Source organism: Poecilia reticulata, linkage group LG13 (genome assembly GCF_000633615.1).
Source record: "Poecilia reticulata strain Guanapo linkage group LG13, Guppy_female_1.0+MT, whole genome shotgun sequence".
Lineage (NCBI taxonomy): Eukaryota > Metazoa > Chordata > Actinopteri > Cyprinodontiformes > Poeciliidae > Poecilia > Poecilia reticulata.
Window position 1 is genome coordinate 18,236,691 of NC_024343.1, and position 18,731 is coordinate 18,255,421.

Sequence of the window (18,731 nt, forward strand, 5' to 3'; positions counted from 1 at the left end):
GGCAGTTTTAGGTTGAAGAAGCTGATCCGGAGTGAAGTGAAGGCTGCAAACTTTGCTATGTGTTGTTAGCTTGAATTTGTCGCGACGAATATTTACTAGCCATCGTCTTCTTAAGTCAGGATCGCATGGAAATCCATGAAAACTTAAACGGCCGTTATATTTGGAAGACGCTGTGCACCGGGGAACACAACAGTGTTCATGGTATTGCTTAGATTGTTTTTGAAATACGATTTTGTCTTTCCTTGCGGTCATGGTCACTCAAAGCGGAAGGAAATGAGCCGCACTACGCGCATGCGGGTGTGACGTCAGCGCCTTAGGTGCAAAGAGCCCATTATTTAGTGTATTTTAACTCCTGGCAGTCCAAACTGTGGGATTCAGGTTTGACGCTGTCTGTGACGTCACAAATGAGCGACTCTACCCTTTCACATGGTAACATGCTAAAGTTGTGACTTCTCGCCAAGGTAGTATAATTCTTACATACTGAAGCTCAAGCTAATGCCACATTGCGTGCGTGAGCTACTGCTAGCTTCAAACTTTACGTGCGTACGTTTTTAACTGCTGTCACGAAGTCAACTGGGGCAAAAAGTAGCATTTTAGCGTCGAGGCTAACCAGTTAGCGACATAGCTAAGACAGTTTGTTTTGAAATCTGTTGAAGGCATGGCCATCTGTGGTGCGGTATGGAGCATTGGTGCGCAGTCAAATATGTCGGCACTTTTGTTGTAACAATTCAACAAATATCAAGCAAAGTTTGTTTGTATAGTGCATTTAAGCAACAAGGCTGTTCAAAGTTCCTCCACTTGATAAAACATAACACCAAGACCAAACAAAACAAAACAAAAAAAAAACATAACCATAAAGTAACAAAATAAACACACTTATAATAAGTTATAGGAATAATAATAATAATAAAGTAAATTCAGTTCCATTAAAATATATATACTCGTATCCGGGTGCCTCTGGTGGGATCTCTGGTAGCAGTCAGCTTTGCAACGAATGTGAAGAGGCCTCTGACTGAGGCCTCTTCAGTCATGGTGTCATGAGCTGTCATGACACCTCAATGTCGGTGCAGCAGAGACAGTATTCTACCAGTAGCATGTCCTGGACGGCAGCATCAGTTGTTGAAGCACTTCTAATCCATTTACTTCTCCTTAAATCTGTCTGGCAGTATGGATAGAAAGCCTGGCAGAGAAACATTGGGTTTGGGGATTTGTTATGATTCTTGCTCTTGTGAATGAATTATCAACGAGAAGGCTGGTCAGTTCTATAGTCAGGTCAATAAATGCATTAAGGTGTAACATAATGGTATGATGTTCCATTTAATTAACAGCCTAAAAATGGCAAATAAATTGCTTCTGTTTGCTCTTTATAGTGAAAACAATTTTTTTATGGTGTTTTTTCATTGTTGCATTTTATTTAATCAGAATGCATCCCTGTACATTTTTTGTGTGTGTGAAAATATACTTACACAAATTATTGCTACAAACAGGAATATCTAATGAGCATTCAAGTTATTGGAACTGTATTGTAGAAGTTACATGAGAACAGCATTCCCATTTTCAGTTATTTTACATGTTGAAGTATTAAAATGATAATTACAAAAGAAAAGCAAAGAAAATTTAATGAATCACACAGGTAAGATTTTACTCTCACATTTAAATTTGAAAAGCAGAAATCAGAGCTGAATTATCTTGAAACTAATATTTTTTTATCTGCACTGAGCTTTCAATTTTAATGACGTCGTACATCTATTTTATTACTGCCTGATATATTTAAAATGTTTACTAAGGCCATGTTAATATGTCATCTAGTTACCAGACCTTCTTAGTCTAAATGTAACATGTGATGTTAAAACAAATTTTTCATGTTTTTACCTTCCTGAATGTGGTCAGTATGGGCAGCCTGTGGTGTGAGGGCCACTCCTCCTCCATCCTCTGTGTCGGTGCGTCTCCGGGCCCAGAGGGCCTGATCGCTTCTGGTGCCGAGGGCGGTGAGGTGACGGTGTGGACTCGAGAGGGCTCCGTGGTCGGGCGTCTGGCTCTCCCTGGACAGGAGGACGTCACCAGCGCAGCGTTCTCGCCCGCAGTCTCAGCCCACCTGTACGTGTCGCACGGAGACACGGTGAGCGTGTTCGACCCCCGGAGCCTCAAGGGCCCGGTGGAGGATTTCCGCGGTGCAGGGGAGGAGGAGATTAATGCTATAGCTCTGAACGAGACTGGTTCGAACGTGGCCGTGGCCGACGACTCTGGGGTGGTGAGGATACTCGAGATTCCAGGTGGGAAAATGTGCCGGAGTCTCCGCAGACACACAAACATCTGCTCCTCCGTGGCTTTCCGACCTCACAGACCCAATAACCTCGTCTCCGTGGGACTGGACATGCAGGTGAGCGGACGAGATTTAAGAGTGTGAATGTCACCTAGTATTTGTACTGCTTGACCTTTTCACACTTTATTGTGCTACAACCACCTGACTTAATGTGTTTTATCGAGCACATGATCGCAAGGTGTTTATACCAAATTTGATTTTCGATTTCAATCCTTTTTTTTCCCCCTCACTTTTTTTTGCTTAAATTTTCTATACAAATTATAGAAAATATATTTTAATAAAAAGTGGCTTTTATTTTGATAATTCCTTCTGTGACTTGATCTGAATTCAAAGTCAAAATAAATAGAAGCTGTGAAAGACGCTCGTTAAAACCCACAGTCTGGAAACCCGAGAAAATTCCACATTTTCCAAAAGTGAAATCTTCAAAAACAGAGAATTTGATTAATCTGTAAAGTCAATTTATCGCCCAGACCTAGTGCAGGTTTAAACGTTTGTCACAATGTGGCATAATATAAAAAATTCAGGAGTCATAGATACTTTGATAGCGCTCTGCTGGTCAGCCCTTCATATCCGTCTACTTTGCTGTTCCAGGTGATTCTGTGGGGTCTGCAGAAGACCCGCCCACTGTGGACTCTCAACCTGCAGGAGGCGGCAGAAGAAGAGGGCGACCAGCAGCAGCGCCCGGGCCAGCTCTTCAACCCCCCTCTGGCTCACTGCGTTTCAGTGTCGGGCTGCGGCAACGTTCTGGGCTGCGCCGCCGAGGACGGCCGGGTCCACTTGATGCGGATCGGCGGCGGCTCCAAACTGGAGCAGCAGGGAGCCATCAAGGCTCACAGTCAGGGAGCCTCCCAGGCCCACTTCATGAGCTTCCTCTCCCACCCTCACTGGATGGTCACCGGGGGAAACGACGGCCTCGTGGCCCTCTGGGACCTCAGCAAGCACCCGGTGGTGAATCCAGAGGCTCCTCAGCGCCGCAAAGGTAAGAGCGGCAGGAGGAGAAGAGAGCAGGAGAAATTAAAGCAGAAGGCGGACGAGGAGGACGAAGCAGCTGCGAAGGACCAGGAGTCGCCGACGGAGGAGGAGACGACATCTGGACCCAAACTGAGCATCAGTCACGGGGACAAGGTGAACTGGCTGTGCCCCGCTGTGCTGAAAGGAGAACCAAGCGTGATAGTTGCAGATCAGAGCACCAATCTGACCGTCTACCCTCTGTCTCAGCTTTAGATCCAACCATGCTACTTTTTCTTCTGTTGAAAAAAGAAATGAACATTTTATTTGGTGAATACTTTTTTTTTTCTCCAAATTTTGACTTTCGGGTCACTCTTCATTTTGTTTCTGTGTCATTAAAACTAGATGCAGACGTTTATATACGGCTTCAATATGGATTATGCTTTTTTGCATGTGTGTGGGCTCCTTTGAAATAAACTCCTTGAAATAAATGTCTTAAAAATTGTTTTATTGACTGTAAAACGACCACATCTGAATTGGAGAAATTTACATTAAACGTTGTCTGCAGCTGCTTTTTACAGAGTGAAATAAAAAATAACACCAGATGTTAAAACGAAGGCAGGAAAAAAAGCTGTTCCAGATATTTGATTCAAAGCAGCACATTTTTATGTTTAAGTTATTTATAAATATATATATATATATATATATATATATATATATATATTCCTCTTCACATATTGCACTCCCTGGTGAGAAGGCTGTAAAAATAAATTTAGCTTTGGTTACTTTTAACCCTTCTGTGGTTTCAGCGCGACGCTCAGAAGATGTCACCCGTCAGACAGCGGAGAAGCGGGGGGCTTGTCCCGTCAGACCGTCAGTACCCGAAACCACACACAAAAGAAAAACCTCATAAAGGTGCGGACCGCACACAGGGAGGACATCTCTGAGGACTGCAGGAGGGTTTCAGTGAGAGAAATGTAACCTTTAACTTAATTTTTGAAAGGAGGAAACCTTTGTTTCAACAAAATTAGGTTTTAGAGCTGCTGCTGACTCTTTTCTTTTTGCTTTCAGATCACTTGACTTAATGACTTTTAAACAATGTTGACAGTGAGAAACAGTCACCATTACAGGTCCTCCGCCATGTTTAAGAGCAAATATAAGGTCTTTTGTTTCAGGCCTGACCCAACTGCTGTGTTTGCTGCTCGGATTCAATTTCAATGTAATCTGCACACATCTGCTAAAGTTTAGCAAACTGCATGTTTACTTTAGAGATGGTAGGAATGTTTCCTTGTATCTCTCCCAGATAAAGTTGGCACAAAGACGATATCTGATGGATTTTGAGACCAAATGACCCCTGGATGACCTGAGTGCTGTAGTTCTCTAAAAGCCGTGGACAATTTTCTACCTCCATCACCATCCTTCAAAATAAAGGTGGGTTCTTGTCCTGTTTTTTGTCAATTACTGCTCTGACTCTAGATGTCAAAACAAAAATGTATTTTAATCTTTAATTCCTCTGTTTGTCAATAACAGGTATTTTCTGTTGCCATTTCCAAACAAAACTACTTGAATAACATGCTCTCTTGTCTTTCCTATTTTGAAGACACATGTCACTAATTGGTAGTTTGAGGCACTTTTAACTTTAAGAAGTAGAAAGTATTTAAAGTGCAAAACAGCATTCATGATTCCAGGCCGGATTTTTCTCAATTTTCAGTGAGATTATGACGCAATGAAAAGTTTTAACACTTCCAACATTTAAATCTTGTATAAACTACCACACTATTCAATACTTACCCTTTCTTTACCAATTTACAAAACCACACAGAATCTTTTTCAAACTTTTCATTCAAACAAGTTTTTTTACTAAGGCAAAACAACAGTAAACGCATACATTCACTTTAAACGTTCAAACAACTGAGCAATTTCTTCTGCAAAACGACAGACTGAAAATAAGGACGACGAGGAAAGAACAGGGCAAACAGTCCAAGTTAAACAAGAAACGCAATGCACACCCGTCTATTTTTCACAAGGCAGTTTACAGCTTTTCTCTTTAATAACGGCAGACATACAACAGCAAAGTCTGCTCTAACAGATTTCACAAAGAGGCGAAGCAAAACTTTGCGCCGAACAAGCCTGATCAGAGGAACCATAATGTCCGCAATTACCCAAATGTCTGTTAAACTCGTGAGTCTGGATGATTTCCCACGTTTGAAAGATCTTTCTTGTGGTGCGTGGATGTTTAAGTGGAGTTAAGAGGCTGAGGTTGCACAGAGCCAGGGAAGCGTCTCGTCTCCCCTCCTCTGATTATCGAGGACGGCAGACGTTCCCCTTCTGAGGTTCGTGCCCGTTGAGGCAGAAGTGCGTCTGGTGAGTCGAGCTGCGGCATTTACAGCTTAGCCAGGCTCTTCTCCAGGCTCTCGATGTCACCATCCCCATCCTTGCCCTTGCTGCCGCGGGCGCTGCACTCCAGGAACTCCACCTTCATGGGCAGCTGGCTGAACTCGAAATCCTTGCCTTTTTTCCCCAGATACAAGCTGCCGCCTACAGAGCCGTCCTGGGCGCTCAGAGCTGCTGAGCGGGTCACTCTCAGCGTGTTCCTGCGGGGAAAAACAGCAGCGTTCATTAGTAAAATGCCTCTTTAGTTTGAGTTTAAAGATTGCGGTTCATTCACAGGTTGTCAAATTCAAGCAATTCTTTGGTCTCTAATAGACCTGGACGTTGACCCATTTCATGTTGCAAAACGTATCTTCCTTCATCTGCCTTCATCCCAATCCTAATCCATAGGGTTTAATATAAAGCTGCTCCGCCCTTTGCAGCTGTGGCAACATGCAGGAATATTTTGCTGTTCTTTCATTCTTGAGGTCAGACACTGGCGTTGGACGAGAAGCTCTGATTAGAAGTCTCTGCTGTAATTCATGAGGCCAGGACTCTGTGTGTAGTTCCTCATTGCCAAACTTGATCATCCACATCTTTATGGACTTTGATCTGAGGAACTGGTGCAAAGTCAAGTTGGATAAAGGAGAAAGTATCTTCAAAATGGTACCACAGGGTAGGAATCAGGAAGCTGTCCAAAAGGTCTTGGTAAATGGAAACATAAGGAGTTCCTTTCACTGAGCCTCGACTCCTCAGGTTTTCCCCACTGGATTTTTTTTTTTTTTTTGTTGCAAAAGCCTGTTTCAATGACTAAGATATTTGAACTAATACTTATGACATTACATCATGTCTTATTATGTATAATGTCTTATTTACATACAGAAATAAGGATGAAGCCAGGTGAATACTAGAAGGCGTCAATGCAGACATGGTGAATTTGTAAAAGCAGGTTAAAACGTCATCAGCAAGACTGTTAACATTAAAGGCGGAAGTTTTTATTTTAAAATAGACACTTACAGTTCCTTCTCCAGCTGCTGCTGAATCAGTTTAGCAGATTTTGCCATCGCAACATCTACGCAGAAGGAGAGATCATTTATTGAGGTCACTGTGTTGCAGATAGATGGTGTAGGATAAGATATCACATAAAGAGTAGGTAAAAACAAATAAAATTAAATAAAATGTTGAGTCACCTTGTTTGTTGCATACCACCAGCAGAGTTGGAGCGATTCTGTAGACCACCGGGTCCGTCAACAGCATGTAGAGGAACTCGGCCACATCTCTCACCTCCTTCTGGAAGATGGCGCTGTCCACCACAAACACGATAGCTCTGGAAAGACAACAGGCGAGTTAATCCAGTGATGATCACAGCAGGATTTTAAATTGCAGGGGAATTAAATTTTAAAAATTTAAATATTTTAGAAATTGTAACGTATTAAACGTCAAGGTTTGGACGGGTTTAACAGATTTTTCATGATCCCAACATGAGGAGAAAAGTGTGAAGACGTAGCCACAGGAGGTTCTCACTTGGCTGCAGACTTGAACTTCTCCAGGTACTGAGACCGCAGACTGTCATGTCCTGGCAGGTCTATCAGAGTCCAGGTGCAGTTCTGAAAGGAAGGAGGAAAACTGTGGATCACTGTCAACATACAAAGACAACAAAGCAGTGACAAAAAAAAACAAATCACACCACTTCTGGTGATTTTTATAACCACCAACTCCAAGTTGGTCAACACAGAGTACTACACAACTATAAATTAAGGGCAAAGGGGATATGTGGGTTTCTAGGTTAATTGGCCACTCCAAGTTGTCCCTAGGTGTGAGTGTGTGTGTGTGTGTGTGTGTGTGCGCATGGTTGTTTGTCCTGAGTCTCTGTGTTGCCCTGCGACAGACTGGCGACTTGTCCAGGGTGTATCCCGCCTCCCGCCCGAAACGTTAGCTGGAGATGGGCACCAGCAACCCTCCTGACCCCACTAAGGGACAAGCTTGTAAAGAAAATGGATGGATGGAAAATCTCAAATGTGTAGCGTGCATTTTTGCCCTGCCCCTTTTACTCTCATACCCTAAATAACATCCAGTTTAAAAAAAAGGCTTTGATAACTTTAATGATGTCAACATTTATGCAAGGCATTGTTGCAGCTGTCTGTGACTTACTCTGTCGTTTTTAGCTTTGTATGGAGCGCTGCTGTCTGTGATAGACGTCTGTGTGCGCTTGAACTTCCCTGACAGCAGCTGGTGAGACATAAAGACAACACAGTTTAAAATAAAGGAAGCCCCCAGCTGTCATTATTATCTTGATGTCCTGTTGAGAGCAACGTGGCCAGGGCTCACCCGGATAAACAGAAGGGTTTTCCCAGAGTCACACAGTCCCACCAGCAGCACGGCGCTCCGGACTGTTTTACTGGTTAAAAAGTACTTCAAGAAAACTGAAATAAATTAGAAAATTAATTGTGAGTTTGGTAGTGAGTGAGCAAAAGCAGCAGTTTGAATGACTTCCTTGTTCGTGTTTGTTTAAACGACAAGCCTACAGTTTAAACCGGGTTTAAAATGCTGAAGATATAGTATAAGTTGTTTCTGAGAGGACAGCTTTATATTTGCCTGACAGTTTTTCACTCGCTAAGCTACATGCTAAAGCTAGCCTGCTAAGCTAGCAAGCTAACGCGCGCTGCAAGTTCCTACCGCAGGTGATAACAACCACCGCCAGAGCCACGATCACTCCAACCAGAACCACGGGGTCCTGCTCCTCCAGCTGCTGCCGAAGGGACTCGCTGTAAGCCTCCAACGGGTTATCTGTCATCTCCGCGTCCGTTTTCTCCAGGTCCGTTACAGTGTATCGGCGAGCCCGTTCAAGCTAATCTGAGATGGGACACGTCTCTCTTTGTAGGCTGTAGAGAGAGCGAAGGGCCACCAGGGGGCGCCGCGAAGCTGCTGGTGAGACTATTATTAGATGGGCAGAAATGGGTAGAGTAGCCAAAACTTGTGTCGGGTTATTTTTTGCTTTAGCAAAATTAAAAAAGGTAACTGTCCAAGATATTACTCAAGTAAGAGAGAGAAAAAAATCATTTCGTAAATAGGTCACTCAAGTAATGAGTAGCTAATCACAACATGGATGCTAAAATGAAAACAACAAATAAATAACATAATTACAAAATAAGAAATTTAGGTAGAGGAAAAATTTTCCAAATCAAATTTTCTCAACTAAAACCTTATTAAACTAGTACAAGGGAGAGCATATGTTAAAACAGGATAAAGTACTATCTGCTGAACTCACACCAGGTGACGTCATGCGCCAGGAGACAACTAGTAAAAGGCATTTTTCTTAACAAAATATATTTATAAATGGATTTTTGTAATTGAAATACAATAAAAGGGAAAATAACTAATACACTCATCTTAATGCTACACTCAAAAAGATTTTGTAACAAATAAAACAGAGAAAACATACATTACTAGCTAATATACATTAATGCTACACTCAAAGATTACATGGCTCTATATTTTATTATCCACCAAAGAAAAAACAACACATGTAAGTGTCTTCCAAATGCCATAAACATCTACAAAGATGAAGGTTTTTCCAAGTACAAGACGTACATTACGATTGTTCTAGAGTCGTTTACTTTCTCCTAAATGACTAAATTCTTGTTGACAAGGTTACCAAAAAATAAGATAGTGTGCTGTTAGGAGCGCTCACTCAGTTATGGTTCTGCAAATATAATGTGACATAGATCGTTTATAACACATATGTAACACTCTCTAAACTCCAAAGCAAACAATTTTTAGCATGAATTTAGTCATACAATTACCATGAACTTATTTACTATCTTATCAATGTAGCTTATTTCCACCATAAACTAACCTACAGTATTTGATCGAATGACATGAAATATTCCTAAAAGCATTTTTTCCCCAAAAAAAATTAATTGCACAGCGGAAGGGCCACTTTTAAAAAAAAATTTTTTTCTCGAAATGTATTCTTTGTTTTCTTAATTAATTTTTTCCCTCAAAATTTTCTTTTTAAATATATATTTTTTCCTCTGCTTGCATTATCTCATTCTGACTGTAGCACCCTATCAGGGCATATTTAGATCAACAAGATAGGCAGTTAGTTCGTTGGCAATGTCTGTATTCATGCCGATCAATATAATAACGAAGGCAAACGTATTGCTAAATGTCATACCAAATGTGATACTCTTTTTAAATTATTCCTCATCAGCCTTGGGAGTTTTTGGTTTTCAATAGAGACCAGATGCGCTTTGACGCACGTCTCCAGCTTCGGCGCGCTTTTTTATTCGCTCTCTGGATATTTGACTCCTCGGCTCTCGGCACCATGTCAAACGTCAGAGAGCCCAGTTATTCTATAGGAAGAGGTTGTGTGTCATTCATACCGTACTCTTGAAGGGGGGCACGCTTGTTGTTTTTCTTCTTTTTTCTTTAATCGGGAGCAGGAGATGGCAAACTCCTTCTGATGGTTTCATCGGGATCTCTGTAGGGTTTCCTGTTTCCATTTCTAGACTGTAACGGGATTTACTTGAAAAACCAATCTGTTTCTGTGGGATATCTCCGTCAGGGATCATTTCAAAGAAAGAAGATGGCTCTGGGTTACCTCTACGCGCTGTGCGTGTGGATAGGTTTGTTGCATCCCTCACTTGGAACCGGGTTTGTTTATCGCTTTCCAGGGATCGCCCTGCAGCGGCAGCGCATCCACTCCGAACTGGGCAGCAGTACGGGTCCGCCGGGAGCCGGGTCCTCACTTAGGTGCGCCCACTCCGGAGGGCTGGCTGCAATTTACGCGCATCGCAGCATCTTTTCCCTTGACGTACTGTGTTTTGTCTTTCAGCTGTTATCAGTAAGAACTGCATCTCTCTTTGCATTTTAGGAACTGGTGTCAGTACACTGCTACCAGGACAGTGCCCTGCAAAGTGCACAATGGGACTGAAACCTCAGTGCAGAGGGTGATGCAGGGCTGTCGGTGGCCTGGACCGTGCAGCAAAGTCATCAGGTAGAGTTCTTTAACATGCATCCCTCACTCAATTCCGCCTCTCTTAGCAGCATTTTCTGTTCGGGATTTCTTCTATTAAAAACAAAACCAAAAAAAAAATCATGGAGTCCTGCGCAAAGCAGGGGCGTATTTAGTGTGAAAACGGCCTGGGGTTGTTGTTTCCCTAAAATATGTTTTATTTGCAGTTTTTCATAAAAAAAAAAAAAAGTGGAAATTCTCAAATTCTCTCTTAAAAGCTGAAGCTATATTTGTAATTTGTTTACAAATGTATCCACAAAAGGTATTAAGTAGCTTCTCAACAACACCTGATGAACAAAACGACAACATAACAAGAAAACCTTCAGAGAACTTTCAAGCTCAAGGTTGGTGGAACATTGAGAAATTATCTTCCAGTGTTTTTTGTAGGACTAAAGAACCATTCAGGAACCAGTTCATCAACCTTTAGAAGGGGTTACAGGAACATTCGCTAAAGGATGCAACTACATTTACTGTAATAAGTTCAGCAGAGCTGCGACAGACTGGCGACCTGTCCAGGGTGAACCCCGCCTCTCGCCCGGAACGTTAGCTGGAGAGGCACCTGCAACCCTCCTGACCCCATTAAGGGACAAGGGTGTAAAGAAAATGGATGGAAGTTCAGCAGAGCTAATTTGAAGCTGTAAAAACTGTAAAATGTTTTTTTTTTAAAGTCAAAAGGAACCTTTAAAAAATATTTCTTGGTTGTTTACTGCCAGGTTTTTAAATAAACATCAAGAGAACCTTTAAGGAAAGTTCCATGAACGTTCCCTAGTTGTTACATTTAGGGTACATCTGCTGAATGTTCAGGTTATATTATGGGAGATGTTGATGTTCACCATGGGACATTTAAGTGTTCCTTGAAGGTATTCTAAATGTTGCATCTCTAAAGTTGTAGGGAACCATCCCTTAAGATAGATATGTTCTAAGAAACCTGGAGAACAATCCCTGAAGTTCTCGAATAAGCACATTGTCATTGTTGAACCTATCCTTCAGAGAGCCCTCAGGTAATGTTCACAAAAGACTCTCAAAATGTTGTGTTGCTAAAAGATTAGTTGACAGTCCTCAGGTAATCTTTCGTGAATAATACTCCAGGTTTTCTAAAGCTTTCATGGTAAAAGTTGGATATAACCTTCACCTCTAAAAGAACATTCCTCGTTAGATCTCAATGTTGAAATTAACCTTCTGAAAACTTTTGGGAAGCATTTCCGCAAGGTTCTCTAAAAATCTGAATCGGTCAGGAAAAGTTTCCTAAATGTGATCACTGTGTAGCCTTAAGAGAACCTTTAGGGTTCATTCCCAGAAGGTTCCCTGAAGGTTAAGACACATGGGAACCTCAGTGAGTGTTCCCTGAAGGTTTTCTAAAAGTTGTACCATTCAGGGAACCTTTATGAAAGTTTCCCCTCATGTCCTAGAAAACGGGTCAACCGCTTTCTGAAGGTTACACTGTGAAAGTTGTGGATAATCCCCAGGGAACATTTAGAGCACATTCTCTTCCCTAATAGCTCCCAGAAATCAACCTTCAGAGATTTTTAGGAAACATTCCCTGAAGGTTCTCTAAATGTTACAGTTTTAATCTCCAGAAATTTCCCTCATAGTTTCCAGGAGGTCAATGTAGAACCTTTAGAGAACCTTTAGGAAATGTTCTCCGCGGGTTCCTCAGGTTAAAGTTCACTGGATCTCTGCTCAAAGTGTCAACCTCAATTAGTCTGAATCTTTGCTTGTTGTTTTCCTTTCATCCAGACCTAATGTTTGTCCCTCTAATCATTTGTGCCAAAAATACAAATCAGATTGGCATATTTTCTGCTTCGATAACGTTTCCGTTTCCGTTTCGTTCTGCGCAGCTACAGAACCGTTATCAAGCCGTCGTTTAAGATCACTTACAAGCAAATCACGGCTCTGGAGTGGAGGTGCTGCCCTGGATTTGTGGGGCCGGAGTGTCGCGAAGGTGAGTTTTGTTGTTTTTTTTTTTCTTTTTAAAAGTCAGTCTTTGGGAACAGAGTTATCAGAGACAAGTTTTCTCAAGGACCACATGTTTAGTCTGGACACATCTGTGGGCTTTTAGCAGCACCAGGCATCTCTACCCACATCAGTGCCCTTTTTATGTGAGGTGGTATGTATCTGGTTAGCTCGCTAATCACCCCACTGTACTCTGAACCAGTCGGCCTCTTAAAAGTGGGGTTGAATTAAGAGAGAGAGTCTGCATTTGATTACTTTCAGGAAGAGGCACCGCTAAAAAAAAAAAACTTGCAGTTTAAAGGACTCCTGTCCTCTGCAAGTTAGAACCACAGTGTTTCTCTTTTCGGTGCCTCGCTCTCGTTATGTGTGCACATAAACACATTTTAGCCCTTTTACAGCGATGAGTCAGTTTCTGCCTGCTTCCTAAGTATCACCACGGTCCCTACAGCTATAGGGAGGAATGAGAAAAGCTCGGCCGGGCGGCTTGTAAAACGGAGGGCTTCTTGCAGTGGAGCACTCTGGTCATGGACGCCACAGACCGCAGACGTTGGGCTCAAAAAAAAGACCCAGAGCCGGTCGAGCCGCAGTGGTCAGTACCGGGGGGAAAAAGAGCCAGAGCTTGTGGCAGGAGATTCATATAATATGTTTTAAATATCACAGATGCTTGTAAAAAGAAAGAAGGAAAAAACGTCTACGTCGGTTGGAGTAATTTAAAATGCACGCTTATATGAACAATTTCTCTTAAAATTGCTGGGTAAAGACATCAGCTTGGTGGGGCCGTGCCGTAAATTCAGTTTTCATTGAAAACCACGAACCTCTTCGGCCAACATTAACAGTTAGCTCAAAAAGCAGCTCTCGCCTATATTGCTCATAATTACCACACCTTGTTCTGTTTCAGGGGATTATTCACTGCTGCCTTTGGATGTGAACATTTGACCGCAGAAACACACTTTGAGACGTATGAGATAAACAGAGATTATTACAAACCATTATTTCTCACCCCTGGATGATATTCTGAATGTAGGTGTGTGTAACACCATAGATTATGGTTCCCCCGAGACCAAAGCAGCGCAAGAGTGTGAAGAAGTAATCAGCTGTTTATTTAACTTTAGCTGAAATGTGTTTGCAGTCTCCGACGGCTGCGACGCGGCGCGGTAATTGTCTCCATATGGAGAGACGCGGTTGGAGGAGTTAAAGATCGAAGCTGATGTCACACTGAGGGGTGGAGGCAGAGCTGGCAGAGGTCAAAATGTCAGGGTGAGACCACAGGAAAGGAGGACGCGGCGGAGGGAAAACTTAGTGCAGACATAACACTGAGCTGAAGAGAAGAGTCAAGTGTTTCTGTTCCACAGCAAGCAGCTGCTGCAAGCTGCACAGTTGCCCGAATGACGTTAGTGAACCAAACACCTCCTCAGCAACTCTTTGTGGCATATGTGAACATAACGAGACTTGTTGGTGCTCATATGTTTGAGCTCTGGCTCCGAAAGCTCGTTTATGGACACTTAGAGCATGTTTGTGCCGTAAGAAGAACATAAATGAAAACGGCAGCAAAAGTGGATAAAATGCTATGAATATCAAGACTTTGAATTGGCTCATTAGCAAAGTTTTTGCACTACATCCAGAAGTAGATGAGTGCTGGTTGGGGGTCTTAATAAAGGGTGAAAGTAGGCGGTTACGGTTGGGTACTGCGTAACCCTAAAAGATTTAGCGGGGGTACGCAATACCTGCAAGAGAGGGGAGCTGCTGTCTGCTGTAAAGAATCAGTGGGTTCACTGTGCAGCGGTGAGTGATTAGTTTTTCAAGAACAATCTAAAACACGACTTAATCAGTTAATAAAAAGCTTTTTTCCCCATTTCCTATCCTGAAAACTTAATGTTGTAACGGACTGAATGTTATGTTTTTAATATTGTTGTCCCTGCTTGGCTTGTGGCGGTTGCCATGGCAATGGGTGTGCTTAAATGATCAAGAGAGAGAATAAAAAGGTGCGAGTGGTTTTGAGTTGATCACCTGTTGGAGTTTTACCTTTGCCTTTTCTGGGGCGCTTTACAGCCGCTGTAGTTTCTGAACGTTCAATTAACGACAAACTTGGACTAATTACTTCGTTCGTCTGTGAGTATACGTCATTTACAACAAACATCAAACACGGTAAATACGTTTCATTAAGTATTCAAACAAATGGCTTTTACTGCGATAATTATGTGAAATTAAATTAATTCTCTAGTATCCATCCATCCATCCATTTTCTTGCACCCTTTTTCCCTCAGTGGGGTCGGGAGGGGTGCTGGTGCCCATCTCCAGCCAACGTTTCGGGCGGGAGGCGGGGTACACCCTGGACAGGTCGCCAGTCTGTCGCAGGAATTCTCTAGTATTTAAAAAAAATAATTTGGGCATCTTGCTTTGAGCTCAGAGTCGGAGAGATTTTTCCTCTATCAATATATACATATATATATATATATATATATTTTTTTTTGTTTTTTTTGTTTTTGCCTCTTATTTAGTGGAAATATTGATATTGATGGGACTTAATAATAACCTTTTTCAACCTTTGTAGCTCCACTGTTGAAAATGAGGCTCTAACATTCACAAATGACATAAATGAAATAAAATCCAGTCCAACATCTGGTTTGAGGTGATTCCWCTGGAACCTGTTGGAGGAAAAATATCCCAACTTCAGAAGATGTGCTTTTAACTTAACAGAGCTCTGTGGTTCCTCCTATCAGTATGAGAGTCAGGGKGAGGAGGCGCCATGTTAGGAAGAGAAGTGGAAGCTGCAGGATCTTCAGAACAAACAGGTCGTGATGCTAGGCTACTGATAATGCCTCTGTCTGGACACAGGATCAATATAACCAGTTTAAAAGATAAAATTAATGGTTATATGCCAGACATGGAAAACTGGAATGCATCCATGCCATGATGTTCAGAATTTAGGTCTCATGGCATCTCAAGGTGTCAACATTGCAGCCAGTGGGCTGAGGGAAACACGGCCACCCTGAACACTAGTCTGTTGCAGGACAACACAGAGACAAACAGGACAAACAACCATGCACACACATACTCATTTAACCTGACAGTCATGTTTTTGGACTGTGGGAGGAAGCCAGAGTACCCGGAGAGAACCCACGCATGCACAGGGAGAACATGCAAACTCCATGCAGAAAGACCCCAGGCTGGGAATCAAACCCAGAACCTTCTTGCAACAGTGCTACCAACTGTGCAGCCCGTTTATATATGTATTTATCAGTGACGTGCGGTGAGGTTCATTGCTGGTGAAGCACTGACTTACGACTTATACACTATTCATGTTATTGGAAGTATGGAAATTTCGCGCAGGCATACAACGCTGGGGGGCATAAAGACCAATCTTTTACATGTCATACATAGCCGCGTTAACTCAGCGAAACTTAGAAATGTAGGTATTAATTTCATGCTAGGGGCTGCACAGTGGCGCAGTTGGTAGAGCTGTTGCCCAGCAGCAAGAAGGTTCTGGGTTCGATTCCTGGCCCCGGTCTTTCTGCATGGAGTTTGCATGTTCTCCCTGTGCATGCATGGGTTTTCTCCGGGTACTCCGGTTTCCTCCCACACTCCAAAAACATGACCGTCAGGTTAATTAGCCTCTCCAAATTGTCCCTAGGTGTGAGTCTGTGTGTGCCAATCAGATTTCTCCAGCCTCAAAATGGTTACTAATTAGGTCTTCTAGGATTTTTTTCTTCTTCTGAATTTTATATTTTTATCTCCTCTCCAAAGGCACCTTTATCATTTTCTGGGCTGGAGAAACGGTAACAGTTGGTGTCTGATCATTTCTCATAAATGTATGAAACCGTTCTGAGACAGTCTTCACTGCAGTTGCTGTCTGCAGTGAAGACATGCTCGTTGTCTGCCTTCACGGTTATAGGGTTAGGGTTAGGATTAAGTCTGTTAGCTTTTGATCCCCACAAATGACGGAGGACAGGTGGTACCTCTCCGTTCTCACATTCTACAGGCACATCAATGGTCTGATCGGCTTCTATTTGGTGTTTCCTGGTCAACCTATGCCTAAAAACCTTAAAACTCCAGCACCTTGTTATCGGCCAGGCAGTGTTTTTTCTGCCAGGGTGACCTGCAGCCTGAACAGAGGCACCCTAAATCCAACCAGATATTAAAAAGTGAAAATATGCTGGTTGAAAAATTTGCCGGTGGAAGGGCAACCAGGGGGCCATTGTTCAGGAGCTCAAGGGAACTGGTTCCACAGTTGGAGCAGGAGTCTTTGTTGTACAACTCCCTCTCTGTGTCACCGCCAAAAGAATCCATCCAGACCAGCACAGACTCCAGCAAACATTTGATGTCATAGTCYTTTCCCACATCTGACGGGAGCTTCTTCTCCCTCAGCTCCATCAGAACTGGGGAAAGGTCTTTCTGACAAAAATGCTTGCCGGACTGTCGGGCAGCTGAGAGTATGAGATTCCCACAGCGCAGGATGGTCGATGCCTCCAGACAAACCCTTTCCTGAGCGAGACACCGCTTGGTAACGCTCAGGTTTAGGATACTCTGGAAAGCAGCGTTCACCCAGCTGTTGTGGAGCTCATCGGAGAACTTGAAGAAGTTCTCCGATGAGCTCCACTTGTCCAGGACAAGCTCCACTTGTCCTGGTCCTGCAGCTGCTGTCCTCCCTGCATCTGGGATATCCGAGCCAACGCTATCTATTAAGTTAACTTCAGGAGAACAGGAAACCTCGACAGCAACGGAAATCTTTGCATTTAGAGATGGTTTTCTGGACAAATGAGCAACTCTGTTGTCATCTGAAATATGTTCCCCCTCTGGGGAACTTTGTATTTCAAAGACGCCTGTGAAAGTGCCCTTCAGAGGACTCTTCTGTAAGGAAAGCGATGGAACCAGCGAAAACAAAGCTTGTGCTGTCACTTCAGCCACAGCTTTGGCTGCTTGATCAACCGCAGACAAATCTTCCCCAGCCGGGTTATATTTTTCTGCGACTGAACTCTCACCCTTTCTCTCACGGTGTACCGTCGTCTTCGAACAAACCTCCCCAGCCGGGTCGGTTTGTCCAGAGACACTACCGTCATCCTCTGTACTGCTGTCTCGTACAGAGGACGAGATAGAGCTCAAGGTCCCACAGACATTCAACGCCTTTTCAGAACAAACCTCCCCAGCCGGGTCGGTTTGTTCTTTGTCATTGGATGGAAGACCTTTCCAAACCAAATCGTCCTCATCATTGTGATCATAACCTTCATTGGAACCCTTCCCTGGAAAGAAACGATCACACACCTTCTTCAATCCAATATTCACGACATATCCAATGCCCCAACCAACCGGGAGTATCAGGGGAACAAGCACCTTCGTCAAACTAAATATTGTTGCTCTACACAAATCTGAATCTCCAAGAAACGTCTGGATCCTGACTGATGCTTAGACTTTCCAGCATTCAAGCATTAGAACTTCTTTGATCTACTGTGATGTACACGATGTCATCTATGACCTCATCAGTGAGCTCACTGGACATCTTGCTTCTGATCATGCTATGGAAATGATCAGATCAGCTCTGCATGACTCAAGCTGGCAAATACTTAAATAAAACATCATACATTTTATTTATTTAACATGAAAAGATTAATAGATTGGTATATGATTTAATTTTTGCTTTTGTGGTTTTCCATACCTGCTGAGGTATAAATGGTTTGTAGCCTTTGATCCACTATCATTCTTAATTACTATCAATTCATTAGGATTATTCATGTATTAATCATTGCACAGTGCTAGGAACAGTCTGTGACTTATTATATTTATTTTTATTAATTTTCACAGACAACTTAATGCTGTGACTATTTTACCAAACATAAGAAACAAAAGCAGAAGAGCCATCTAGGCATGCACACATAATTTTATTGAGGTCCAGAACCTAGAAGTTCTTGGCTTGCATCATTCATATATACACTGCTCAAAAAAATAAAGGGAACACTTTAACAGCACAATATAACTCCAAGTAAATCAAACTTCTGTGAAATCAAACTGTCCACTTAGGAAGCAACACTGATTGACAATGGGGACATCAGTGTTGCTTCCTAAGTGGACAGTTTGATTTCACAGAAGTTTGATTTACTTGGAGTTATATTGTGTTGTTTAAGTGTT

The 18,731-nt window shown here is 42.6% G+C and overlaps 3 protein-coding genes across 4 annotated transcripts in view; 2 read left to right on the top strand and 1 right to left on the bottom strand.

Annotated features, from left to right (window-relative positions):
- Positions 1–8: 8 nt before the first annotated feature.
- wdr53 (WD repeat domain 53) lies at positions 9–3,777 on the top strand. The gene is made up of 3 exons (XM_008425794.2): positions 9–461; positions 1,891–2,380; positions 2,915–3,777. Exons 2-3 carry the CDS (start codon positions 1,892–1,894, stop codon positions 3,545–3,547), a joined length of 1,122 nt encoding a protein of 373 aa, XP_008424016.1. The 5' UTR covers positions 9–461; position 1,891; the 3' UTR covers positions 3,548–3,777.
- A 1,320-nt stretch (positions 3,778–5,097) lies between these two features.
- srprb (SRP receptor subunit beta) lies at positions 5,098–8,533 on the bottom strand. Its single transcript, XM_017308392.1, has 7 exons — positions 8,318–8,533; positions 7,970–8,064; positions 7,793–7,870; positions 7,166–7,248; positions 6,832–6,968; positions 6,659–6,713; positions 5,098–5,865 (listed from the first exon to the last, which is right to left on the bottom strand). The coding sequence occupies exons 1-7, from the start codon at positions 8,433–8,435 to the stop codon at positions 5,655–5,657; spliced, it is 777 nt and encodes a 258-aa protein (XP_017163881.1). The 5' UTR covers positions 8,436–8,533; the 3' UTR covers positions 5,098–5,654.
- A 5-nt stretch (positions 8,534–8,538) lies between these two features.
- The window catches only part of col26a1 (collagen, type XXVI, alpha 1), a 39,943-nt gene continuing 29,750 nt past the window's right edge, over positions 8,539–18,731 (top strand). Inside the window, exons 1-3 of one of the 2 annotated variants that reach the window (XM_008425796.1) lie at positions 8,539–8,569; positions 10,518–10,640; positions 12,497–12,600. In XM_008425796.1, coding sequence (XP_008424018.1) covers positions 10,597–10,640; positions 12,497–12,600 — 148 coding nt within the window. In that variant the 5' untranslated portion in view covers positions 8,539–8,569; positions 10,518–10,596. Of the gene's footprint in view, positions 8,570–9,674; positions 10,397–10,517; positions 10,641–12,496; positions 12,601–18,731 lie in introns of those variants that run through there. The other variant, XM_008425795.2, reaches the window with a different exon arrangement.